This window comes from Wasmannia auropunctata, unplaced genomic scaffold (genome assembly GCF_000956235.1).
Source record: "Wasmannia auropunctata unplaced genomic scaffold, wasmannia.A_1.0 LD335828.1, whole genome shotgun sequence".
Lineage (NCBI taxonomy): Eukaryota > Metazoa > Arthropoda > Insecta > Hymenoptera > Formicidae > Wasmannia > Wasmannia auropunctata.
Genome location: NW_012027062.1, coordinates 3,637,603 through 3,660,560, shown reverse-complemented (window position 1 = coordinate 3,660,560; position 22,958 = coordinate 3,637,603). Strand labels below are relative to the sequence as shown.

Genomic DNA, 22,958 nt, shown 5'->3' with positions numbered 1-22,958 from the left:
TCGATGGAGCATTATATAGCTACCATTTACGTTGGCGTATAATGTTAGACGAAATCGCAATAGCCTGTGAGCGTGACACCTTTGTGTCGACGGGAACCTTGAAGCGGGGAACATGCAGGTGTAACGAATTTCCTTCTTTCTCTCCTTTCCTCTTTCTTCTGTCTTTCTTGTGCAAGACTGTTGCGCGCACCTGTCGGTCTCGGCAGCGGCTCCTTAAGGAATTCCTGCGGGACATAAAGTCGCTGTCTCGCGCATCGCTCAAAGGATGATAGTAATATATCTACTTTAATTGGCGTATTATGCAAAAACGTGTTAGCCAACAAAATTAAAAGAAATGAGTTACACGTACATACAGCTGAAGCGGCTAAGTGAAACTCCGCAAACTCATATAAAGATTAAAGTTTCCTTCATATATTTATAATTAATGATAGCTATATAAATTAATTTCTAGAGTAGAAACAGAAGTGAAAGTGAGGTAATTCTGGAACACCCTGTGTATCCGTTGACTCGCGTGCGACGCTATCGCAGCCAAGAAGCGCATCGTCACGTTGCGTTCTCGTCGAAGACGGTCTTAACGGCGTTTCACGCGCCGGAATGCAGTCGTTTCGAGAGTACGTTGCATTTTTAGAATTGACTGTGATCCGATTTTATCTGTTTGCCCTGATAACGTTTAATTCACTGACATCTTTCGGTTTTCCGTGATACACGATTTTGTAACTATTAATACCTCATGTCAAAACAAACGCCGCACGAATAAAATCCTACAGAATCTCTGACTAAAAATAAATGTGTTTTCTTCTTACACGTCATTATGTTCTAATTTGTATTATAATTCGAAGATTTATATACTTTAAAGATATATATATGTATATATATATATTTTTTAAAGATCGCGCTTTTATTTCCAGTGAGAAAATTAATAATGACAAAGACGTTCTTATATTTTTTTCTTTCTTTTTGAGTTTAACTGAAGTCTTTGTCACGTCGAGATAATTGAATTTTTTGCGAGCGATGCGAAGATATTGTCTCGATGTCGTTTAATCATCTTCTGCGCCTCTGCCGGCTAGCTAAAGTGCTGCAAAGCATCGGTATTTTTTTTTCAGTGTGCTCGACGATAAAGTGTGCCGTGCGCGTTGAACATCGCGACGCGATATCAATGTTGCGTTATATCTTTATTTACCTTTCGGTTGTTTACGCCACGGAACTCTGATTTCTCAGTTATGCGGGAGCTGAATCACGCGCGATACTTTTTTTTCCATATCTCCAATTCGGCCGGGCCCACGTGTCCAATATGTTATTCGCCCGCTTGTTTCTCTCTCTCGGTGACTCACCCACCGGGGCGCGGGTGCACTTGTTGAATCTCGCATACTCGCTCGGATTATACCCGCTCGTTTCTTCTTGCTTTCTCTTTTTTCCTTTCTCTTCCTCTCTCTCTTTCTCTCTCGTTCTTTGCATTTCGCAAGCATGCGTTGCAATCCCGTCGCGTGGGTGGAGTATCGTTTTCCTTTCGCATGTCCTTTCGCAAAAACTCTTAATTTTCAGCCGAGGCGTATCCAACGCGAGGCGTGTTTGTCACTTCGAAATATTCGCGGAAATAATCATAGATAAGCGTTATATATATGTTGTTATTTGTCAGAAGAAATTTCTCTCTCTCTCTCTCTCTCTCTCTCTCTCTCTTTCTACTTCAAAGACATAGAAAATCGAAAGTTTGTCAACGTTCTGTTTCTTTTTCTGAAAAGTGTCAGTTAGATATTTTTCGATTAGGATTGCACTGTCATAATCTAGGCGTAAATTATCATAGACATGGATACACTCTTGAATAAATGCATCGATAATCACAGGCTGTACGAATGCTTATTAATCGCATGGATGACCATAATATTACGAGATTTGTAATCAAATATGTTTTTTGGGTTATAAGAGAACATGTAATAAGTACCTATTTTGCTCACACAGGTATATGACCGGTTCGTTTATCGACTGCTGGGGAGTGCTCGAAATGGCCTCTTAAACGCATGCAGACGGCAGGCAGGTAAGTAGAAAAAAATTGCGCTTCCATTCTCCACTTGTGAACGCGCGAAGGGTCCTCAATGAACGTCAAACGGAACGAACGGTTCGCGAAGCCGCGTACACACTTGTGTGCTGATATTTATAGATTCCTATAGAGTTACATATGTTTGTACTTTACCTTTATATAGCTGACAATTGAACGCAGCGATCTCGGATTATGGAATGGTGTGCATTTACGTGCTTGAATAACAGATTCTAGTATAGAATGATTTTACGTTTCCTCCTTTTGAGTTGCAATAAAAATTCGGCAATGCCAATTGTATTCCAAATAATTGTTTGATCATATATAAACGTGAAATGTTGAAAACTTATTTCCGCGAATCAAATTTCCAGTCAATCCTTAACCTCAGTGAAATTCAGGCTCCGCGCTAGGCACATCTAGTGTGATACATGAACGATTCAGTAAATGTTTTATAATATTTCATGAGACTTTTTTTGTATTACGAGACACACACTGACGACGATTTCAATTTTTGGCGTGATAATTATATAAAGAACAAAATTTCGAAACTCTTATCGAGAGTTGAGAAAAAAGTTTGCACCGCCCGGCGTTAATGAGTGTTTAATTGCATCGTTACTCAATTCGTCATATCGCCGGTCGCGATGTGCACGCGACTTTAAATTATTACTACGACGGCTCCGCGATGTCCGGCGAGCGGCACATCGCGGTCAGCGAAACCCACGATAGAAGCGTTCGTCACGCAGATGCGTTATCGCGTTGCGAAACGCCAGAGCTAGACGCAAGATGTCGAGAGAGCGAGAGAATCGCGACGCGGCGATGTGATGGCGACGTATTTTGCCGCGCGGCGCAGTTCCATGCCTTCTCAGCCTCCGCGATTAGCTCCTGCGGTTTAATTAGTCGCGGCCGGCGGCCGCGCAGAGAGAAGAAAGAAATTAACGACGAGAAGAGTTGGCCGTGCCGGCCGAGCGCATGAGGAGAATTCAAGTATGTGCAGTGTTACTTAATCTCACTCTCTATGGTCGACAAACAATGCCCGATCAAGTGCTAATCTACTTGATGTCTATGTGTTAATAGCATCTTCTAGAAATTAATTAGAGAAATTAATTATAGATCGACAATCCCAATCTAAAATTGTCGAGGCCAGAATAATTTTCGAGCTATCAAAATTAGCTAATGGTAGGGACTTTGTGCGCTCAGATGTCTCTTATATTCATACTGAATTTTGTTATATTTTATTGATTTTTATAATTAAGATAATGAATTTTTTTGCTTAGTTGAGTTTTTCATGTGCCAACATATATTATAATCGACTGATATTGAAAAAGTAATTATTAATAAATTAAATAATTAATTATTATTAATAAATTTTAACTGTTACGTGCAAAATTATTTTATCTTCTTTAGGTATACATTTGAGAAATTGCTTAATTACTTTATTTAAAAAAATTAGCGAATTTAATTTATCTCACTATAAGGATTGAAGTTCATCTTTTTGTATAATTGAAAAATTAAAATCGATTTTTTATTATTATTATTTCTTTTAAGTTGCATGATTATAGTAAATAAAAAAATTAATTATTACGTTCTTTATGACTACCAAATTTCGCTTTCTTACTGTACTAAAAAAAAGTTAAAAAGATTATAAGAAATTTCGTATTTTTATCGTTATTTTATACGATTACTTTTTCTGAAACATAAAAATTCGCAAAATAATAATAAAATAATCTTATGCGAGTATCTTTTCTGTCAAAAAATTAAATTTATTTCTCAAATAAACTTCTCGATTAGATTTTAACGTGCTCGTTTATCGAAACTTGTTTGAAGGGAAAGGATATTTGGCATTTTTAATTCATCTAGTTAAATATTTCGTAGAATAAATATCTCGTTGGTAGAATATTTTATAACGACGAAGACCTGGCTGACAGGCTGTCCAGCGCTTGTATTTTTTTTTGCCCGGTATACCGCATAGGTATTGTTTATCCGTGGCACGCGGCGTGCTACTTGCGCGTGATCACATTGTTGTCATTCGTGCGGCGAGATTCGAGTCGGCAGATAGTGGCGCGAGTCGTTCCATGGCATTATCCTTCGAAATGCGATCGCGACAATTGCTGGAGACACGCCAAACACTATCGTTCTCTGTAATTAGCGATTATTACAACCTGCGCCAATTGACTCTCGTTAACGATTCGTGTTAACGACTCGTAAACGCGTTGAGGTGCAACGGTCACTTACTGGAAGGGATATCTCGCATTTGATTCGTTCATTCGAAGGAAATAAGAATCAAAGCGACGAAGATAGTAATTAGAAGTGATTGTTTCGTTACGATCGTTACGATGTTTATGACAAACGATAATTAATTTAGGCTTTGAATACATTTTGTATCGCGAATTTTTTGGCCGTGATAATTTGCCCATTTATTTTCGTATTGGTAACGCGAATATATGAATATTTAAATAACGAAAATGGCAACACATCTTTCTCGTTTGCTTAGTAGCAATATATCATTTTTGATCATTAACGTCCAGAATATAACATGAATCGCTTCGCGTGCGCGTGAACGATAATGTAACGCGTTTGATTAGTATTTTCGTGAGTAAGCTGTGCAAATGCTACAAAGAAAAGAAACAAAGGTCGAGAAATGTGAGAAGGAGGAATGGCAACTATGGTGTGAGTAATTTGTTACTCGTTATTCCATTTGCTACTTGCGAAATTAATTATAACGATTACTTCTTCGACTAGATGTCTTAGTATACACCATTTAGGTGTTTTATTCTAATTTAGATATTTTTATATTTTACTATTTAATGTGGTTCATTCTACAACTCCGCTGTTGCGCATCGTATCGGTGATAAGTTAATTTTATTTTAAATTAAATTAAATATCAACGAATCTCTCTGGGAAGATCGTATCGTACATATGTGTGAAGTACGCAGATGTATATTTGAGCTAAAAACATACTATGGATAAATATGTAATCTTTTCTAGATTCGGTGTCTTAAAGTGGATGAGCTAGAATAGATTAGAATCAATGTTTAATCTTGGAATATCCAATTATTCACCGATTTACATGAGGATGGACTCGCATACACGCAAAACTCGCAAAATAGAACTCATTATATAGACTCATTTAGTGACACATTTCGTCATTATTATATCACAGAATAATAATTGCAAGGTATTCCGATAGCTTGAATTTTTGAATACAGTTCACAAGCATATAAAATAAGAAATTTCCTATATAGATTAAGCTATATAGATTAAGCTCGACAAAAAAGTAAATAAAACGATGACAATGTGACTTTTGCAAAATAAAATTATCTTTATATCTGGTAGAAATATTACCGGTTTTTTTATTTTGTGCCAATCATTTTAGACACAGATAAAATTTTCACGTAATGTAAAAACACAAGGAAGACACTCTGAAGTTATATAAAAAATATTGACGATATTATTTCATGATTTATTTTCTTTTCTTTTCTCTTTCTAAATATCTCTTGAGTATAACTTCAGTTTAGCCTCCCAATATATTCTCCCAAGATTAAATATTAAATAAATATAAATCGGTATAAATAAAGTAAAATGTATAGATTTCTTAGTTTGCACATTATATCATAAAGGTAAATGAAAAATACGAAGCATTTTATATACAAAATTAATTATTTAAATATGCAAATAATTATTGATTGTAATAATATCTATGTATAAGACATGAATTTTATCTTAATTTTTCCGTAGCCTATTTATATTTATTAACAATTTCATTTTATATTATTTAAAATTTGTAAGCAGAATGAACGTAATATTCAATATTTCTTATATGTATAATGGGAAACAAAACTATTTATATAGATTAGGTCTTTAAATGCATTAATTGCGTGTCGATTATAATATATAATATATTAAAATATTTGAAGTATATATAATTTTCACAATATGATATAGAGAATAACTTTGAGAGTAATATTAATTGAAATAAACCAATTTCAATCGTTTTAGAATAGTCTTTAGAATAGATTAAATTATGCAATCATTGTAAGATACTCTTTTTAATAAATACTATAATTTTGCGATTTGTATATTCGCGAAAAGATTAGATCAGTTAATGAGAGATTTCATATAATATATTCATTCCTATTTAAAAATAGCAAACAAATTTTGCGATGTTGATGGCGTGATTATTAAATGAAACGAATAAATATCTAGACACACAGGCTTAATTTTATCACGAGTGTAAAGTGTATCGGGTTACGCTTAATAACCGCATGAACGAACGAATCACGGTGTCACGATCCCACATACTCCTGTCATGTAGTTACAATGATGACACGTAAACAACAATGAGTCCGTAATCTTATCTAAAGTAAACCGTCTTTTGCGTAACTTTTCTCACTACCGCCATCGAATCGATGCCCATCTGTTCCGGCATAATATCCGTAGAGCAATGATTGATTGAGACGTACTCATTCTTTTTTCCCTTATCTGTAAGTTTCGTTAAACTGACACTTATTGATGCCTCTAACGAAGATAATCGATGCCCATACTAAGGATCCATTTGAATGAAAGGAAAATCGTGTTGAGAGAATTTATGTTATCTATATAATTGAATATTCCATAGATGGAAGGGAAGATAAAGTTTAGAAATAACCGTTCACAAGTATTGTTTTTCGACTGGGGTGAAAAAAACCTCTTTAACTCGGGTCCAGACTAAGTGAGCAAACACGAATGACCAACTTGTTTCAATGAGTACGTACTCATTGAAATAAACAAGTTGTTCATTTGCGTTTGTTCGCGTTCGTTCGTTCGATCTGAATCCGGCTTAAGATTCGCACGCGATAGTCTTCAGACTGAATAAATAAACGATGTTGTTGATCCTCTCGCTTCGATATCTCACCTTCTATTTGTCATCGTTTTCGTACATATCTGCCGCTATTTCACGATTCTTTCGTTGCCTGTTTACGCATGTGTTTGTGACAAACGAGCGCCTTCGAGCTCGGATAAGCTCATTCATTTCTACACGAAAATCGACGCTTATAAATATGTGTGCGATCGAGATAATTAATAAAAATAGTGACAAATCGGGAAATGAATCAGTGGTAAAGTCACAGATCTGCTACCATTATTGACTTTTCGTTTTATCGCGAGATTTTAATAGACTTCGACATGTGTGAATTTTTTCGTACTCTGTTTTATTTATCTTTTATTAATTATGTTTGTTTGTTAACTTCATGAAATGCATAATATTTACATTTGATCCTCCGAACTTTTTCGTTTTAGCGCAATAACCGTGGCGATAACAATTCTTATTATCACTAGTAAGAAACTCTCAATTTTGCGATTCGGCAAATTAACGTGTTTTCGCAGACAGACAGACAGACAGATAGACAGACAGACAGAGAGAAAGAGAGAGAGAGAGAGGAGAAAAAAAATCACGCGGTGAATCGATTTAAGAAAAATAACCATTTCGCTGACATTTGCGTATGAAGGAATAATAATGTTCTGCATGTGTCAGCCGAGCGCGTTGTCGCGCTCCAAATTTCGTCGTTCGACAATGTGCGGGAGCACGTGTCTCGGTTAGGTCTCGGTACATCCAGGGTCGCGCGATCTCGTATCGTCGTTTCTCTCTTTCTCCTTCCTTCTCGCGATTGTTCGCGCGTCGTGCACATGACGCAAATCGGCCTGCCACCGCGGCGTTTTCTTGTTGATCTGTTTTTCTGAGAAGCGCGAGTGTATATCTCAAGAGAGATGGTCGGATTAACTCATTCGAGCTGTCAGATATAATTTTGTGATTAGGCGGGCGGGCGCCGGGCGGGGAAACGGAGAAAATATTAAACTCCGATATGGCGATCGTGATTTATCGCGATCGTTTCGTCACGTAAAAGCGCCATGGAGAAGGGACTACGATGTAAGTAAACATCGAATTATTCGTAGCTTATCCATCTTGTTTTCTTCTTTGGCAAACCATCACGTTTGTGAATATGGTGTCGTTTATATTAATTATATATATTTTGATACAAACATATATTCATATTTAATATATTTAATATATGTACATAATCTTTGGTACTCCCGTGTGTTGAATCTAAAAATATTCTTATACGCAACTATACAATAGAAAAATGAGATTAAAATGTTATTCTTTTATTGCGTATTTAATTAATTAATTTCAAAATCAAGTTTTGAAGATATGTAACATTTTTTTACAATAGTGTCATTAGAAAGTATGTCTGTTAAAGTTAGCTGCTTTGGCATGAGCCAGTAATTATTTATCTATATCCTAGTATCGTTACTGCGTTAACTCTGCCTTTTTTAGACCAATAATCGTCGCACCAATTATGAGACACCGATATAAATGAATAATTTAGCCGTTGCATATCTTCGAAGAGAGAAAGTTCGGCGACGTTCTCCGATCTTATCGTTGCGCGCGTGTTCACCCGTTGCACAAGTATGTGTCGTATTTAATCCGGTTCGTTAATGACAGCCGTACTTATAGCGAATAGTGATCAGCGATTTCCATCGGAGATCGTGGCCAAGATAACGAAAAAAAAAGAAGCTGTATATGTAAGTGGAATTACGACGCGACATTGAGAACGTGACACGATGACGATTTTACGCTTCTTGACAATTCGCGAAAATCATTATCAGTTACTCGCGCGGTGTGTTCGGAGGCTATTAATAACTCTTCGCAACACCCCGCCTACTCAACCAACTTGGCCGTTAAGACTCGCTGTGGGAAGGACGGGACGACCCGCGTGCGCGCGCGAATATTCTTTGCGGCGATCGGTTACGCCGCTTCGGTCATACACATCGCCGATGGCTGTAAACCGCACAAGTAATCCCGGAGAGTCCCGGAGATTTGCATTGGCAGGCGCGTGTGCGTGCGCTGCTGTGGACAGGCGTACACATCGCTGCGTATTTCGCGCGGTGCGCACACGCGTGCGTCGCGTGCAGGGAAGTCGCACAAGAGCGAGATGCAGGAACGCTCCCGCGTTCTGCACATTCGTCACGCCGTTTTCGTACGTATACGCGCGTTACATACGGCGACATACGCGCGTGTGCAACGTGCGTGGCAACGTAACGAGTGCGCTCGTGTAAAGCGTCATCCTCCGCGTTGCGGCTGGTTACAAGCAACGCGCGCGCGGTTCTCGGACGCGCGAGAGCCGCATGCCAGCGTGACATGCAGGTTCCGCGCGTTCGCGGATAACTTTTGCGCCGTTACATCCCGATACGCTCCGTCAGAACGAGCCGCTTCAACACGTGCTCGATCGAACGCGGAGAGGAACGCGAGCATCCGAAAGAGAGACATCGCGATATCTATATATATTCGATATTTTTACGATATATTTTATTCGCCAGAGCTACGTGAGGAACGTATTTAAAGATCATTATTGAAAACTTGTTTGTAGATACATTATAATGCTAAAATAAAATGTATAGATATCAAGTAATTATGGCAGATAACTCGCGACAGTCTTTCGCTTGTTCAGGTATAGGTATATATCGCGCACTATAATTCATATCTTTTTTATGGGAACATGCGCGAAAAATCGTTAATTTTATGAATAAAAGAATCGTGACGACACTTCGAAACTAAAAGTGTGACAAAACCAAAGTGAAGACTAAAAGTGTGATAAGAATCGACGTCATTCGATTATTAAACTTTTCTCGATTACGTAGATTACCTATTGGAAGTACAGTATTAGTGATATTACGGTTTTGCGCTGCATTTCATATTGAATTAATTTGCAACTTATCGCTTGTGTCAACATTTGATATAAATAGAACAGAAGCACTCATTTATAAACACGATTTCTGTCTTCGAAATGTACTTTATTTGGTCAAGAATAATCGTAATGTTATATTAATTGAAAAAGGTTGCCTATATCAGAAATCAATTCAAATTATACCAAGATAAGTCCCGTAATAAAATTGTAATCTAAGTAGAAATTTAAGCAGAAAGAAGGTTACTTACATTAATTTTAAATAACACGAATTTTGTCGCTCCTCGGATATCGAAACTTAAATTATATTATCGTCTTGTGCTTACAAATTTTAGTATCGGATGACGCGAATACAATATAATATTTAAATATGAATAGGGTACTCTCCACAAAATTGTGAATTCGATATCACAATTCTATATATACTTTGTTAATATAAATGTATTGTAATATCTCAAACTTTTGGATTTATATCGAATAAAGAATTTATCCGACGAAACTACTCTTTCGGTTTGCGAAGACTCGCGAAAGTGTAATTACAGTTGTCGTATTGATGATCATCGATATCCTCGGTCGTCCGTAATTAATTCAATTATATGTCGCGGTAATATAAATGCTGCAATCGGATAGCCAAGAGCAATCCGGGCAAGCCAGTAATTTTGCGGCAGACGAGCGACCTTTTGCCATCGGTAATTACGGTCTTTGCCGTTAATGACTTGCCAGAATGAAGAGTGCTTTGCGCGCGCGACGGTGGCACGTTGTGCAACGTGTCTAGATAACTGTTTATTTACGTCTACTATTAACGGCAATAATAAGAGCACGAAATGGGAACGCAGCACTTCGCACTTGTACAATCGGCGCCATGAAACATGCACACCTATGATGAGATACATTACACCTCTATTTAAAAATAATTTGAAATCTACTCTTTATCGAAGTTTAGTGAATCTTTTAATTAGAAGCAGATTTCTACCTGAATACGCGCTTTTTGTGCAAAATCTAATTGTACCTCTATTTACGTATTGAGCAGACATTTTCATAATTATTGGACTATTGTAGGCATTTCCATTAATTTGTAGTCAGTATATATACATATATAATATATATTGCTTTAAAAAATATCATTTTCCTGAAATATGTATTCTTTTAAAAATTTAAAGGATTTAAAATATATCCCTTCTCACATATGTGACTGAAAGAAAATCCAATGTTATAGAACTTCTCCTATTTTTCTTTAATTACACACATACTATTATAATATATATCAGTATGTAAAAATCAATGGTATATATATATATATATATATATATATATATATATAGATATATCGATTATACGATATTATTGACGAGTTAATCATCTTATCTTTAATCATTATCCGCTATGGATCGTCGAACACGTGTCCCGTATTAATTACCCAGGACGACATAATGATCGATCGCCATCCAGTATCCAGAATCCAGTTTCCTACATTAAGTCGAATGCTTTAATGAGATTGCAGGTGGACAAATCGAGAAACTGATAGATAGATTCAGATTGTCGCTATTTCTAGAAAGTAAACCGCAATTGCTAAATCGATAAGATTAAAGTTTCCTTTCTGCATGAAAAACCATTTTTCCATTTCTCTACGTATCATGCTGCACAATAATTCAATTTGAACATGTATAGCAAATCGCTGACAATTTCAATCTCTTGCGTTTGCGTCGCTTTCAAAATGGTACGTACATTAAAGTGTGCACCGCTGGGAGATGATCCAGCTAAGCTGAGAGATTAATTTTCTCCGCGCGTGCACTCCAGTCATTCTCGCATCGTCTCTCGTCGGAATGCTCCCGCCTGTCGACCGGCTACAATCGTGTCGCGGTTGTCACCTGTCAGATTGTCACTCGGTCGTCCAATTATCCTGCTGCCGGGTGGCGCGCGAGCAAGCGAAGCGATGGAGAGACGCGGCTGTTGGCCGACCGAGTTCAACGAGTTCTCCGGAAGAGAAGTGGGGCGCGCTCGTGCTCTCGAGAACGGTGTCGGGGCGAAAATAGGTGCGATAGAGGTAGGACGTTACCTGAATATTTTACGGACGACCCGGTGGTGGTTAAGATCGTCGTTATCCGCGGCCTCGCTATAAAAAGCCACGCGGGCGTCGCTCGGAGGCGTCGTCCTCGGCCCGAGCCTGTCGCCCCGTACCTCTTTATTCGCTTTTATTCCCCGTGAGTGATCGCCCTCGGCGAGCGCGGGCACAACGCCGAGGCCTCCCATTCAAACGGCGGCGCGCGGCGGCCTCCCTTCATTCGCATTGCTCGCGAAACTCGCCGGACGAGTAGTCCCGAGCTTATACCGAGGGTCAAGATATCGATTCGACCAGAAATAACGTCACCAGCGATTCTGTAAAAGAATTCCAACGAAAATATTGCTTCGGTACGGATGCCGTATATACACGTTGTACGTCGTATACACGTTCAATTTTGATATGATTGCCGGTTATCTTTTGTTTCTTATTGTCAAGCTTTATTGTTAAATAATAAAAAGAGCGGCGAAGTCAGGGAATTTGTAATTCCTCGATAGTTTGAAATAGTCCTTTAGCGCTAATTTAAATATCAATCCAATTCGGGAGGTCAAAATCGATTATTTAGCGAAATTGTCAGAATTCCAGAAATTAAGATTTAAATTTGGAATAAATGATAAGATCGGAATTTTAATTAATTGTAGATAAGTTTTATCTTTATAGACTCTTTATTTAAAATTGATTAAGGAAAACGCTAAATCTTAAAAAAATTATTAAAGAGAAAAACTAGCAACAGAGTTTCTTGAAAAGTATTTTTCCGCTGCAGTATCTTCCCTAAGACTGGTATGTCTTCTCGAGACAAAGAAATCGTAAATCTTCGAGAAAAACCGTAAGACATCAATGTTATCGAGGCGGGTTTCCCCGATCAGCCTAGTCTCTCAGGGGGATCTATTCGTGTGCTCGAGGGTGAGAACGAGCGGCACTAAGGTCGGTTAAGGGACGAAAAGAAGGTATAGACGAAATAGGAAGAAAGGGTCTCTCCTTCACTGGCTGCCTGCAGTATAGTATACACATCTTAGAAAATCCCGCACGAACGTGACTCGCAGCTTCCGCCAATTTCTACCGGAAGAGACTCCGACCATACGTCTGCCTTAAAGAGATGAATAGCGACCGTCCATTGTTCCTAAAGTGGAATTCTCGAGCAATGGTGGGCGTTTCCGGTTAGTCCTTTTATAAGATGTCCTTCGACGTGTTGGAACTTAAAGTTTTACGAAGTTGTTGTGACGGGGGCTGATTCGGATATTCCACCTCCAATTGATTTCTAAGAATTATAGGTACTCCACAAAAGAACACAGGATCGATAATCTCTTTATATTTTTGAATATGTTATACATATTTTTGTATATTTTTCATTAAAAGCTCACGTGTAAATATATTCAAATTCGTAGAAGATATCTTTTTAGATTTCGTTATTTTTGTATGATTGTTATAACAATTCAAGAATTTATATATAAAGCAATCTCTCTCCTAATAATTTCATAGAATTTGACAAAAATATTAGGACCATGCTAATTTTGTGAATAGCCCAGCAAAAGAATAAAGAAAAATTTCATCAGTATTTTGACAAAGTGTTTTGCAAAGATATTGTATTAGTCAGTAAAAAAAAAAATGTGATATATTGATATCACATATTTATCGTTTCCCCAGAAGAATAAGGTATCTCGTTTCTTGGACGACCGATTTGTACTGATAACATCGGCAGTGTCGCTTCATCGAGCATTTGCTCTTGTGTCATGCATCTATGTATATCGTACGAAATAAAGTATATAATTTTAAGAGATCGTCGAACGTGGAAAAAGCGCAATGTTATTTAAGATATATATATATATATATATATATATATATATATATATATCGCGACGTTTTGAAAAATATTCCTTTCGTGTTAATTAACCGCGAGAAAGCTTTCTTATTTACAGTCTTATCTTAATTATAGTCAGTTTGCTCGAATAAAACGGCGTAACACTGCAAAGGACATTTTAAAGCTAACGTAGTTCGTAACGAATTCCAAGCGTATGCAAGTTTATTTAAAAATTCATTCGAATGTGGTCTCCGCGTATTTCCTCGTTTCGTATAATCGCGCGGCATTGTTAAATTTAGCATTAAAGGTCAAAGGTCTACCCGAGCTGCATTATACATGGCACAACGGATCCCTTTCAGACCGTCATCCAGCGTAATTTTTATCGCCCGAATTATAATGCTCGCGTGGGTAGACAGAACGAAAATACCGCGAGAGTTGTTTACTCTGCCTTACGACGCTGCGCTGATTGTGACTAACGACAAAAAACAAGCGATTAGAGTATGACCGAATCTTATCAGCGGCGCGACTAATACGCAATCTGCCTTTTATCGGCCTTATTTGCAAGCGACTCTCTACCAAATTACGATGAGTCATTGCTGTCATCGACGTATCGCGCGCACCGCGATTCGCGACTTGCTATCACTCCACGCAATCACTTTGATAAGGCTTTTTTGACGCAAAATGTACTCACGACAAATATACTCGTAATGTATAATGCGTTGCGAGAACCTAACTTATATTTATTCTCAGAACAATTATCTAGATCGTATAATAGAAAAATATATAAGAAAAGCAGCTTTTTGAGCGATTTCGATCATTAATTATTAATACTTAATTACACTAATTGTAAGAGACATTGAATATATTAGGGTCTGAAAAGATTTGATGAATAACCATCTCTCTTAATATTTGCTTTAAAGAGAAATTGGTTTCAAATTTTATTGGCACAAATATCATATATACATTAAAAGAAATGAAAATTCTAATATTTTCTAATACAATAATAATATAATTAATTATATTTGACTTAAATATTAAGGAAGATATTCGATTTTCTCTACGATTTATATCAGACTTGCAATTTGGCACGTAAGCATCTTTATTCGCAGTTACGTATTTAGTTTCGCATCATGCTGCTTCGATACATACATGTATTACGATCTTATCTTGAGCAACAGTAATGCAGATGCGTCGGTGCGATCGCGGGACAATATTATCGCGAGATAACATCAACAGAGAATTATACCCTCGCTGATAAGCGATATCAGGCGATCCGATCGGGAATGTGAAACGCCTGGAGAGGACGCGTTGCCGATGCGAGATGTGGTCTTATGTTTTCCCATCGATATCACAAGAAATCCCGACATGTCATTAAATAACGCGCAACGGGCACAGGTTACCTCGATCGGGAATCTCAACAATAAATTATACGATCGAGTCGGCGGAGGTATTCCCGGGTTCACAATTTACCCTCGTCCCTTTGATGCGTTCGAATCCCTCCTGATCTCTCGCTTTCCCTTTCCTCTCGTTTTCCCTTTCCTCATTCGCTCTTTTTATTTTCTTTCTCTTTTCTGGCGCTATACGGTCTAGAACTTTTGGTTTGGTTTTAAAAGATGAAGATTAGGGATCGCATACCGTTTTATCGACGCCGCTGTCTCGAAGACAAAGATCTCGGAGCCACATCATTAAGGTCTACCGTCTCTCAGAGTTCACTCATGAAGGTTTCGGAAAAACTATAGAATTTTTCCCGGAAATAGGTAGATAATTTACAGACTGGAGTGAGACGACTTGGTCGGATTCCATTGATTCCATTGTATACTTTTCTTCTAAAAACCGTCAGAGGATGTCAGGGATTTTCTTGGAACATAACGGTATATACTATAAAATTTGAATTTTGAGAGAATTAGCATGTATTGCGTATTTGTATGCACAAATTGCAAGATATAAATATTTAACGAATGTGCGGCTAGGTGAGAATTTATATTTGATTATTGTCCATTTCTATCAATGTAGATTAACTTTAATCACGGTTTTATTTACTTTTTATCTTTTTCCAATTCTTAAAAGTAGAAAAAGATATAAAGTAAGTTAAACCTGGATTAAAGTTAATCTACGTTGGTAGAAATAGACATATGAGAGAGAAGAAATTTTAAAATTTCTATTAAATCATATTGAAGTATTTAGATTATAACGAATTTATTAATTACCGTTGCTAATTTGCGCGCCAATTGGCCTTGACATACGTGTCTCGACAGACACTATCCTGTAGGATATAGGATATGAAGAGAAACAAAAAGAAAGACAAGATGAAAAAAGAATTAAGGAATTAGTATATAATCGGTACTGGATGAAAGAAAGATCCTAAATCTCGGACGTAAATATGTTAGGAACGGAAATGAATATTACGGCAATTGCCAACAGTTATTTACTTTCTTCCGCTTTATCGTACAAAATCACCAATTATTGATTCAAGATGATAATTCGGTGGCGCGAATATACGGGAAGAATAATCTCGCAGATGCGCGCTGAAAACAAAAGCGCGTCTTTAACGAGCGAAATGTCATTTCGATCGACACGAATTCAATTTGGACTCGACTTTAATCAGACACGGATTTGAGATCCAATCGTTTCCGCTCTTCGCGTGTTTCCCCGGGGGATTCCGATGACCGCGAATTATCGCTCGCGATTCTATCAAGTCTGATAATTGAGGTGAATAAGTCTTTTCTTGGCCGCCTTTAAACCAGTTATTACAAGTCTAAAGTGGAAGATTTCAGTATAAGTTCTTAAAATTTTATAAAAATTGATTCCCAATTTTTTTTATATTTACGAATAAAGCAAAATAATGAGATTTTACAATAAAATTAATAGTCAATTTAATAAAATCGACATGAGTATAGAATAAAGACAAAATAAGCATTAATTGAACTGGTATCGATGAAACCAGATTTTAACATGCGGTTTAGAGAATTTCAAAGCTAAAAAATTCCAAGTGCATAATAAGTGATAACGTAACGTTCAATTGAAAAAAAAAAAAACATTTTTACTTTAGCATTTATAGCTACAAGTAAGTTAAAATTAGATGACTATTTTTACACAATTCAGGATTTCTTTTTTAACTTGTTTTCGTAACGTTCTAGATAAAAAACTCGAGCGAAGAGAAATGACAAGTTGCTTTAATATATTCATTAAAAGTATATAAATAATACAATTAACAAGAAATTCTCTCTCTCTCTCCATATTTTACAGTAAGATTTACGAGTAAACATTATCTTTCATCGTACAAATTGTACTCTCCACGCCGGACGAAATGCAAATTATCGGGCGCGCAACTTGTCGATCGGCTACTCGTTCTCGCGGTAATTGATAAATCGTTCGCTCGCTCTCGTATGCATCGTCGGCATGAAAATGCGATATCGCGAAAATGTCGATGTCGGAACGAGCGCGACACGGAGAAAAGAGGCACACGATGTACGTAATAACCGGACGCGATAATTGATATCTCGCTGCCTGCTCTGTTCTCTATCGCGCCGCGCGTAGGTGGAATCGCCTTTCATTCATCGTTGCTCAGCACGCGGATGTGGAGCATTTTAATGCATAATGCATGCACGCGATTTGTGCACGCTGCTGCACAAACGCATGCTTTAACGGAGAACGCTTATTAGGTCTATTGATCCGCTGCCGATTCCGATAGACGATAATGAGATAATTGAACGTTGATCTCTAACGACGTTATTTTCTCGAAAGCGAATTGAAGCTTGATATACAGGCGTGTGCGGCGTTGGTTCCGTAATGCTACATTTACATCGATTACATTTCGCCAACGCATCGACGGCGCGAGTCTATGGCTTTCGTCACGCCAATTTTTTCGGTGTATTTTTTCCCCGATTAATAATAATGTGATAATTGGGCGTTTGAACTCTTAACGACGTTATTTTCCAAGACAGGTCGATTGACAAATATTGATCGCGGTGCCGTGTAGCGGGTTTGTAATAATCGAATCGGAGTCGACCGCAATTTTCGCCAACGCAGTTTTCGACGTCTCTTTCACCGCGGTGATATGTCAAATTACATATTTCTACTTTAATCGCTCGCCCTGAATAACGCAGAAGCAGGTTAAAAATGTTAGAAACAATATTAGCCACGCTTCACAACTTGTTTAACCGTCTATGCTATGCAGCCTTATCTATTTCTGCCAATCGAGAGACTGTTGAACTGAACTGATTTTATCTGGGTAGGTTATTGACAGCATGATTGCAATAAGTTGGTTTCCTGCGCGATATATCGATACTCTCTCGTGCATGCGAGAAAATGATCCTCTAACGACCGTAATTCGCCGCTCGTGTGATTTCCTGAACAATTTCACCACTGATGACTCCCATCGTTAGATCGAAAACAGCAGGTTTATCCCTCCATCGCGGAAACGATCGGTGAGTTATTTGATCCTATTGATTACACGTATGGAATCGCATGTACAATAATGCTGGCAATGGTAGTTTAATGAAATCAGTCGCTCGAGTTTTAGACGTGAATATATTGGATACCTGGACTAGATACAAGCGCACAGAATGTGACAGTAGATATATATACACATAGCTGAATAAATCATATATTATCGGTTTTTTGAAAATTATAATTAATATTTAAGAAGATGTCTTTTATATCTTACAATATATTGATATACGTCGTATATGTGTGGCTGATGTTATATGTGTCGCATAGAGAAGACTAGTAGATAGTTTGAAACTGTGACTAGTTTCGAAGTATTAGGAGCGAATAAGGCAAGAGAGAAGCTCTACTGCGTTGCAACGCGTTCGCATACTCGCGTGCATACTTGTTGCACGTGTGTACGCACACGCACACCTGCGACCGAATCGATTAGTTCCTTCGGAAAGTGCATAGCGCAACATATCATAGATAATAACGTAATGAAAACTAAATGAAATCAATATCGTAAATCGCAATAAATAAGGATAAAATTTATATTTATTATATCTTCTCATAATTTCTGGAATTTTTAAATTTTTTGTTGGATCAAATTTTCACAATTTTAAATAAATATGTTATAATATTTTTATATGAAAATTAGAATTATTCAATTTTAAATAAATATTCGGTGTTTTCTTAATTTTATTGTAATTATTAAAATTAAATAATCATTATTCACTTAATGGTTTATTAATTAATCGACCTCATGTTCGAGTTAAATCATCATTTGCTTCCGCACATCTGGCGAGTTCCATCCGAGGATGAATAAGACGAAAGAGGATCTCTCGACTGATTCGGACTGCGGAGTACAAACCGCTCGTACGTATTCTTTAGGGTCAACTAGAGTGAGATCGATAGGGAAAGAGGCCCTGGAGCGAGAGGAGCCGCATTGGGCAGGTGAGACAAGGTGATACGGAGGTTACCCGACCCGTGCGAGCTATAACCGCTAACGAGTAAAAAGCATGAATGGACGCCAGAGCGGCGCCGTGCGTTATCTTGCCTCCTTGTCTCTATATTATTATTCTCCCGGCCTTCTTCGTCGTTCCGTCTCATCCCTCGTTTGCGTAGTCCCGCATTTTTCCTTTTCTCACTTGTCTTCCTCTGTCTTATCGTACCCTCTCTTTCCCTACCTTCTTTCTGTCCCTTCGTCCTTCTTTTTCTTCCCTCACCGGCCTCACCGTCAAGCGGCCTGGCTCCCTCCGCTTCGTCTCTTTCGCCTCAACGGGTTATCTCGCTCGTTCGCAGGAGATCAGGTTTGCCGTACCGGTGACAGGACATCGTGCACAACCTGTTCCTCGTATAGGTTGTTCGAGGTGCGCTTTTTGTGCTCACCGCGCGCATCGGCTCGCCGGGAAGCTCACGGTTATTTTTCCGACGGGCTGAGTCATTGCAGCACTTTTAGGATGACTTTCCGGGGATGGCACGTGGTAACGATTTGAAAGCGGGATCCCTGAGATCTTAAACCCACGTTCCGGTGTTTCTTTCGATGAATTTGTAAAAAAAAAATATAGTTCTCCAAAGAATCTAAATTTACCTGAACCTTGTGAGGCAGGGGCAAGCGCTTTTAATGAAATAATAAATTCTGATACCTATTTTAAGTAAAATTTTCTATAAGAAAATATATGATGTTTAATATACCGCAGTAATATGCTGCAGAAGACTGATGATACTGCAGACACTTAAGACGAGGGCAATTAGTTTACAATCGCGGACAAGACGTCGCGATAATGTATGATAACGCAATTTACAAGCCTCTACAAAGCAGCTACAACAACAGGGTACACTTGATAGTAACAGAACAGGAATATGCTACGTTCACTTGCGCAGTTTCCACTTGTTTCCACTTACTACCACACACTAACGTGCGCACGTAACTGTCTGTCGTAAAGCAACCCTTGACTCGTGGCGTCTCGTAATACGCAAAAGATGCAAACCGAAGTCTCATCTCCGTATTTATACATACACTGCATATGTACAAGAGCATCGTACTTACCGCGCGGCCTCTCAATCTCTGTGCAACGTTATAACCCCTTGCCGCAGACCTCCCGCATTTCCAAATATCGCGGCGCATCTTACGGCGAGTCGGAATTCCACGTCGGGTAAAAAAAAAAAGCCGGCCGGAGCGAGCGCCGAGCAATCGATCAGATGGCAGACGAGATCTGCAGCGGCATCGGGTAAGAGAGAGGTGGACGTAAACGGGTAATCTAGAGAGAAGGGTTCGACGCGCGCTTCAGAGGAAGATCGGGAGAAAAGAAAGAGGAATCTTCGACGGGCGGAGAGAGAAAGAGAGAGAGAGAGAGAAAGAGAGAGAGGAAGAACCTACGTAAGCTCAGTGGCTGTGTCAATGTGTCAGAGAGACGATCCTCGTGGCCGTGGGGTTACCTTTTATGTCCACGTAACGCGGACAGGCCCCCTGTGGGATCCTCCTCACGCGAGTAGTGGGGTATCGGCCCCCGCGCGAGGGGATACGAGGGGGCATCGGACCCCGTTCGTGAAGCGAGTATTATCAGCGCGCGGGCTGGATGCGTGAGCGCCGCGCCGGCGGAATATCAAGGAGCTTCTTTCCGGGGACGTTCGTTGGCGTAAGAAATGCTGAATGGAAGGTCCGCGTCGTTGAGACGAAGGGCCTTGAAAGGGATTGAAAATCGCATCGGTTCTGCGAGTTCTCAATGAAGGAGCTCGGTCTCTTTCATCAAAGCACTACCTGTTTTTTTTCTCTTGCCGAAGCAATGTTGTTCCTACCAGATGGACAATTAGAGAGGTTGTCCTTTTTGTACCTCGACTGTTCGAGCAGGAATTTCCGATCGATGTAACTGCAGGTCAAAACTGTGACCGATCTTTCGGAAACCCTCTTACAGATTGGAAAATCTTGACTTCGTGTGAAGTGATCTTGTTGTATAGAATTATGTTGTATTTTTCTGTAACGCGTGCGCGGAGAGATTATTGGACGTGTATACTGTACATGTAATACACGTTTCCAGTAGGCGATCATTCTTTTGCATGTAAAATCATAATAATAAGCTTATTGTCGATGTTCGCTTTTACAAATCGTAGATTACTCATGTATGCTGGCGAAAACAATTATAATGGATAAACTTTTTTATCTCTAATTATCATTATCATCATTATCGAAGCAAGTTTGATCGGAAATTATCGCCGACCTGTCATCAACGACCAATGATAATCTTTGGAAATACGCAATAAGACATTAATCTTCTTTCTGTGAGAGAAAGAAGTTTGTTATAACACGCTTACTTCCCTGTTTAGAAGATTTTGGTGCTTAAGCAAAGATAATACATATATGTCTCACTTATTTAATGATACGAAATTAACGATTCTCTATTTTTCTTAAGAAAAATATTAGAGTTTGAATCGAATAAAATTAATTCCTAATTATAATTGCTAAAGAAAAGAAATATAAGCTCTGACTTATTGGATTTACCATAGGTATATTTTGTTGTCCATTTTTTTTTAATAATAAGAGATATATGCTTATTAATTTTTCAGTTAGGACAAATTAACTCGGTAAAAGATATAATTCCCCTGAAGATACAATTTCTAGCAGATATATCGGAAAATACATTTTTTATAACGAGGTAGAGGAAACGTTTCTCTTTATCGCCGACAGACCGCCGTTCGTGGAACATCGTGATTTTGTCTCCATGAATTATCGAACGGGATTCCAGAGCGAATCCTTACGCGCGGAGAATATCTTCTTTTTATCGTGGTCGGACATAGAGAGCGATTTTGCGCCGATTCGATCCCGGTTGATCACCATCTCGCGCAAATTCCATCGGCGGGTCGCGACATTCTGGCGATTTCGCACTGGCCGTGGAACAGTTTCCATTATTGGGATCTGTTCTAGGAGCAGTCGACGTTGGAATCGGAATCGCCTAAGAATCCGCACACGATCGAACGTTCTGTCTGGTTCGCCCGATGTAGATCGAAACTCGTTTTCGTCCTCCATTTTTGGCGCCATTCATTTTAACGTTCTCGAAGCGAGGTCGAACGATAAATATAAGTTTTTGATGAATTATTTAAAAAATCGAATGTTAACCATATCTCGTTACTCGCAATTCACATTTATGTATTTTATGCTATATATTGTGAAAACTAAAAAAGCGAAATTTATAAATGATTGCAACTTATCGTGAAAAATTCTCTAAGAAATTATTTTTAAACTTATATTAATCTTAAGAAAAGATACTAATATATATCAGAAATTTAATATATGAAATTCTTGCCAATGACAGAAGAAACTTTTTCGTCGAAGTGTTAAATTGAAAATATAAATTTGTATCTTATATATAGAAATAGATTAAGTAAATTTTCTTTCAGCACACAAACACTTTCAGTATTTTTATTATACACTTGGTTATTATATGAGTACCTTAATTCAAATATTTATGAATAATACATACTTTGTTTTTCTTGACTGCGTTTACGGCAATTGCATTTTTCCACCGGTCGCATTTCTCCGCCGCCGTGGATACCGCTCTGAAACTGCATTGCTTATCGGAATTTGTTCCAAGAGCTTCCTACGATTTGCGCGGAACAAACATCTCTGCGGCACCGTTTTATTTCGCGACGGTTCTTTCGCGAGATTGCCGGAGTGTTTCTCGCGAAACGGCGTCGTGCGGCTACTGGAAATCGCTCCGCAAATACGAGTACGTGTTTTGTGTGCTCATCCGAAAGCACTCGGGCGTCCGCGCCCGATGCATCGGTCGCAAATGGAAACCGCCGCAAAAGCACCGGAATTCATCATCGACCGTCAATATTTTCTCAGGTGTATCTCTTGAAAAAAAATATGGAGCTAGTCATTTAACGATTAATTGGCCGTACTTCTCGAGAGAGCATTTGCGATCT

At 38.4% G+C, this 22,958-nt stretch overlaps 1 protein-coding gene across 1 annotated transcript in view; it reads left to right on the top strand.

Annotated features, from left to right (window-relative positions):
* LOC105456015 overlaps positions 1–22,958 on the top strand; it is a 112,000-nt gene that overhangs the window by 35,219 nt on the left and 53,823 nt on the right. Inside the window, exon 2 of the mRNA XM_011699780.1 lies at positions 1,957–2,032. Within this exon, the coding sequence (XP_011698082.1) occupies positions 1,957–2,032 (76 nt within the window). The remainder of the gene's footprint in view (positions 1–1,956; positions 2,033–22,958) is intronic.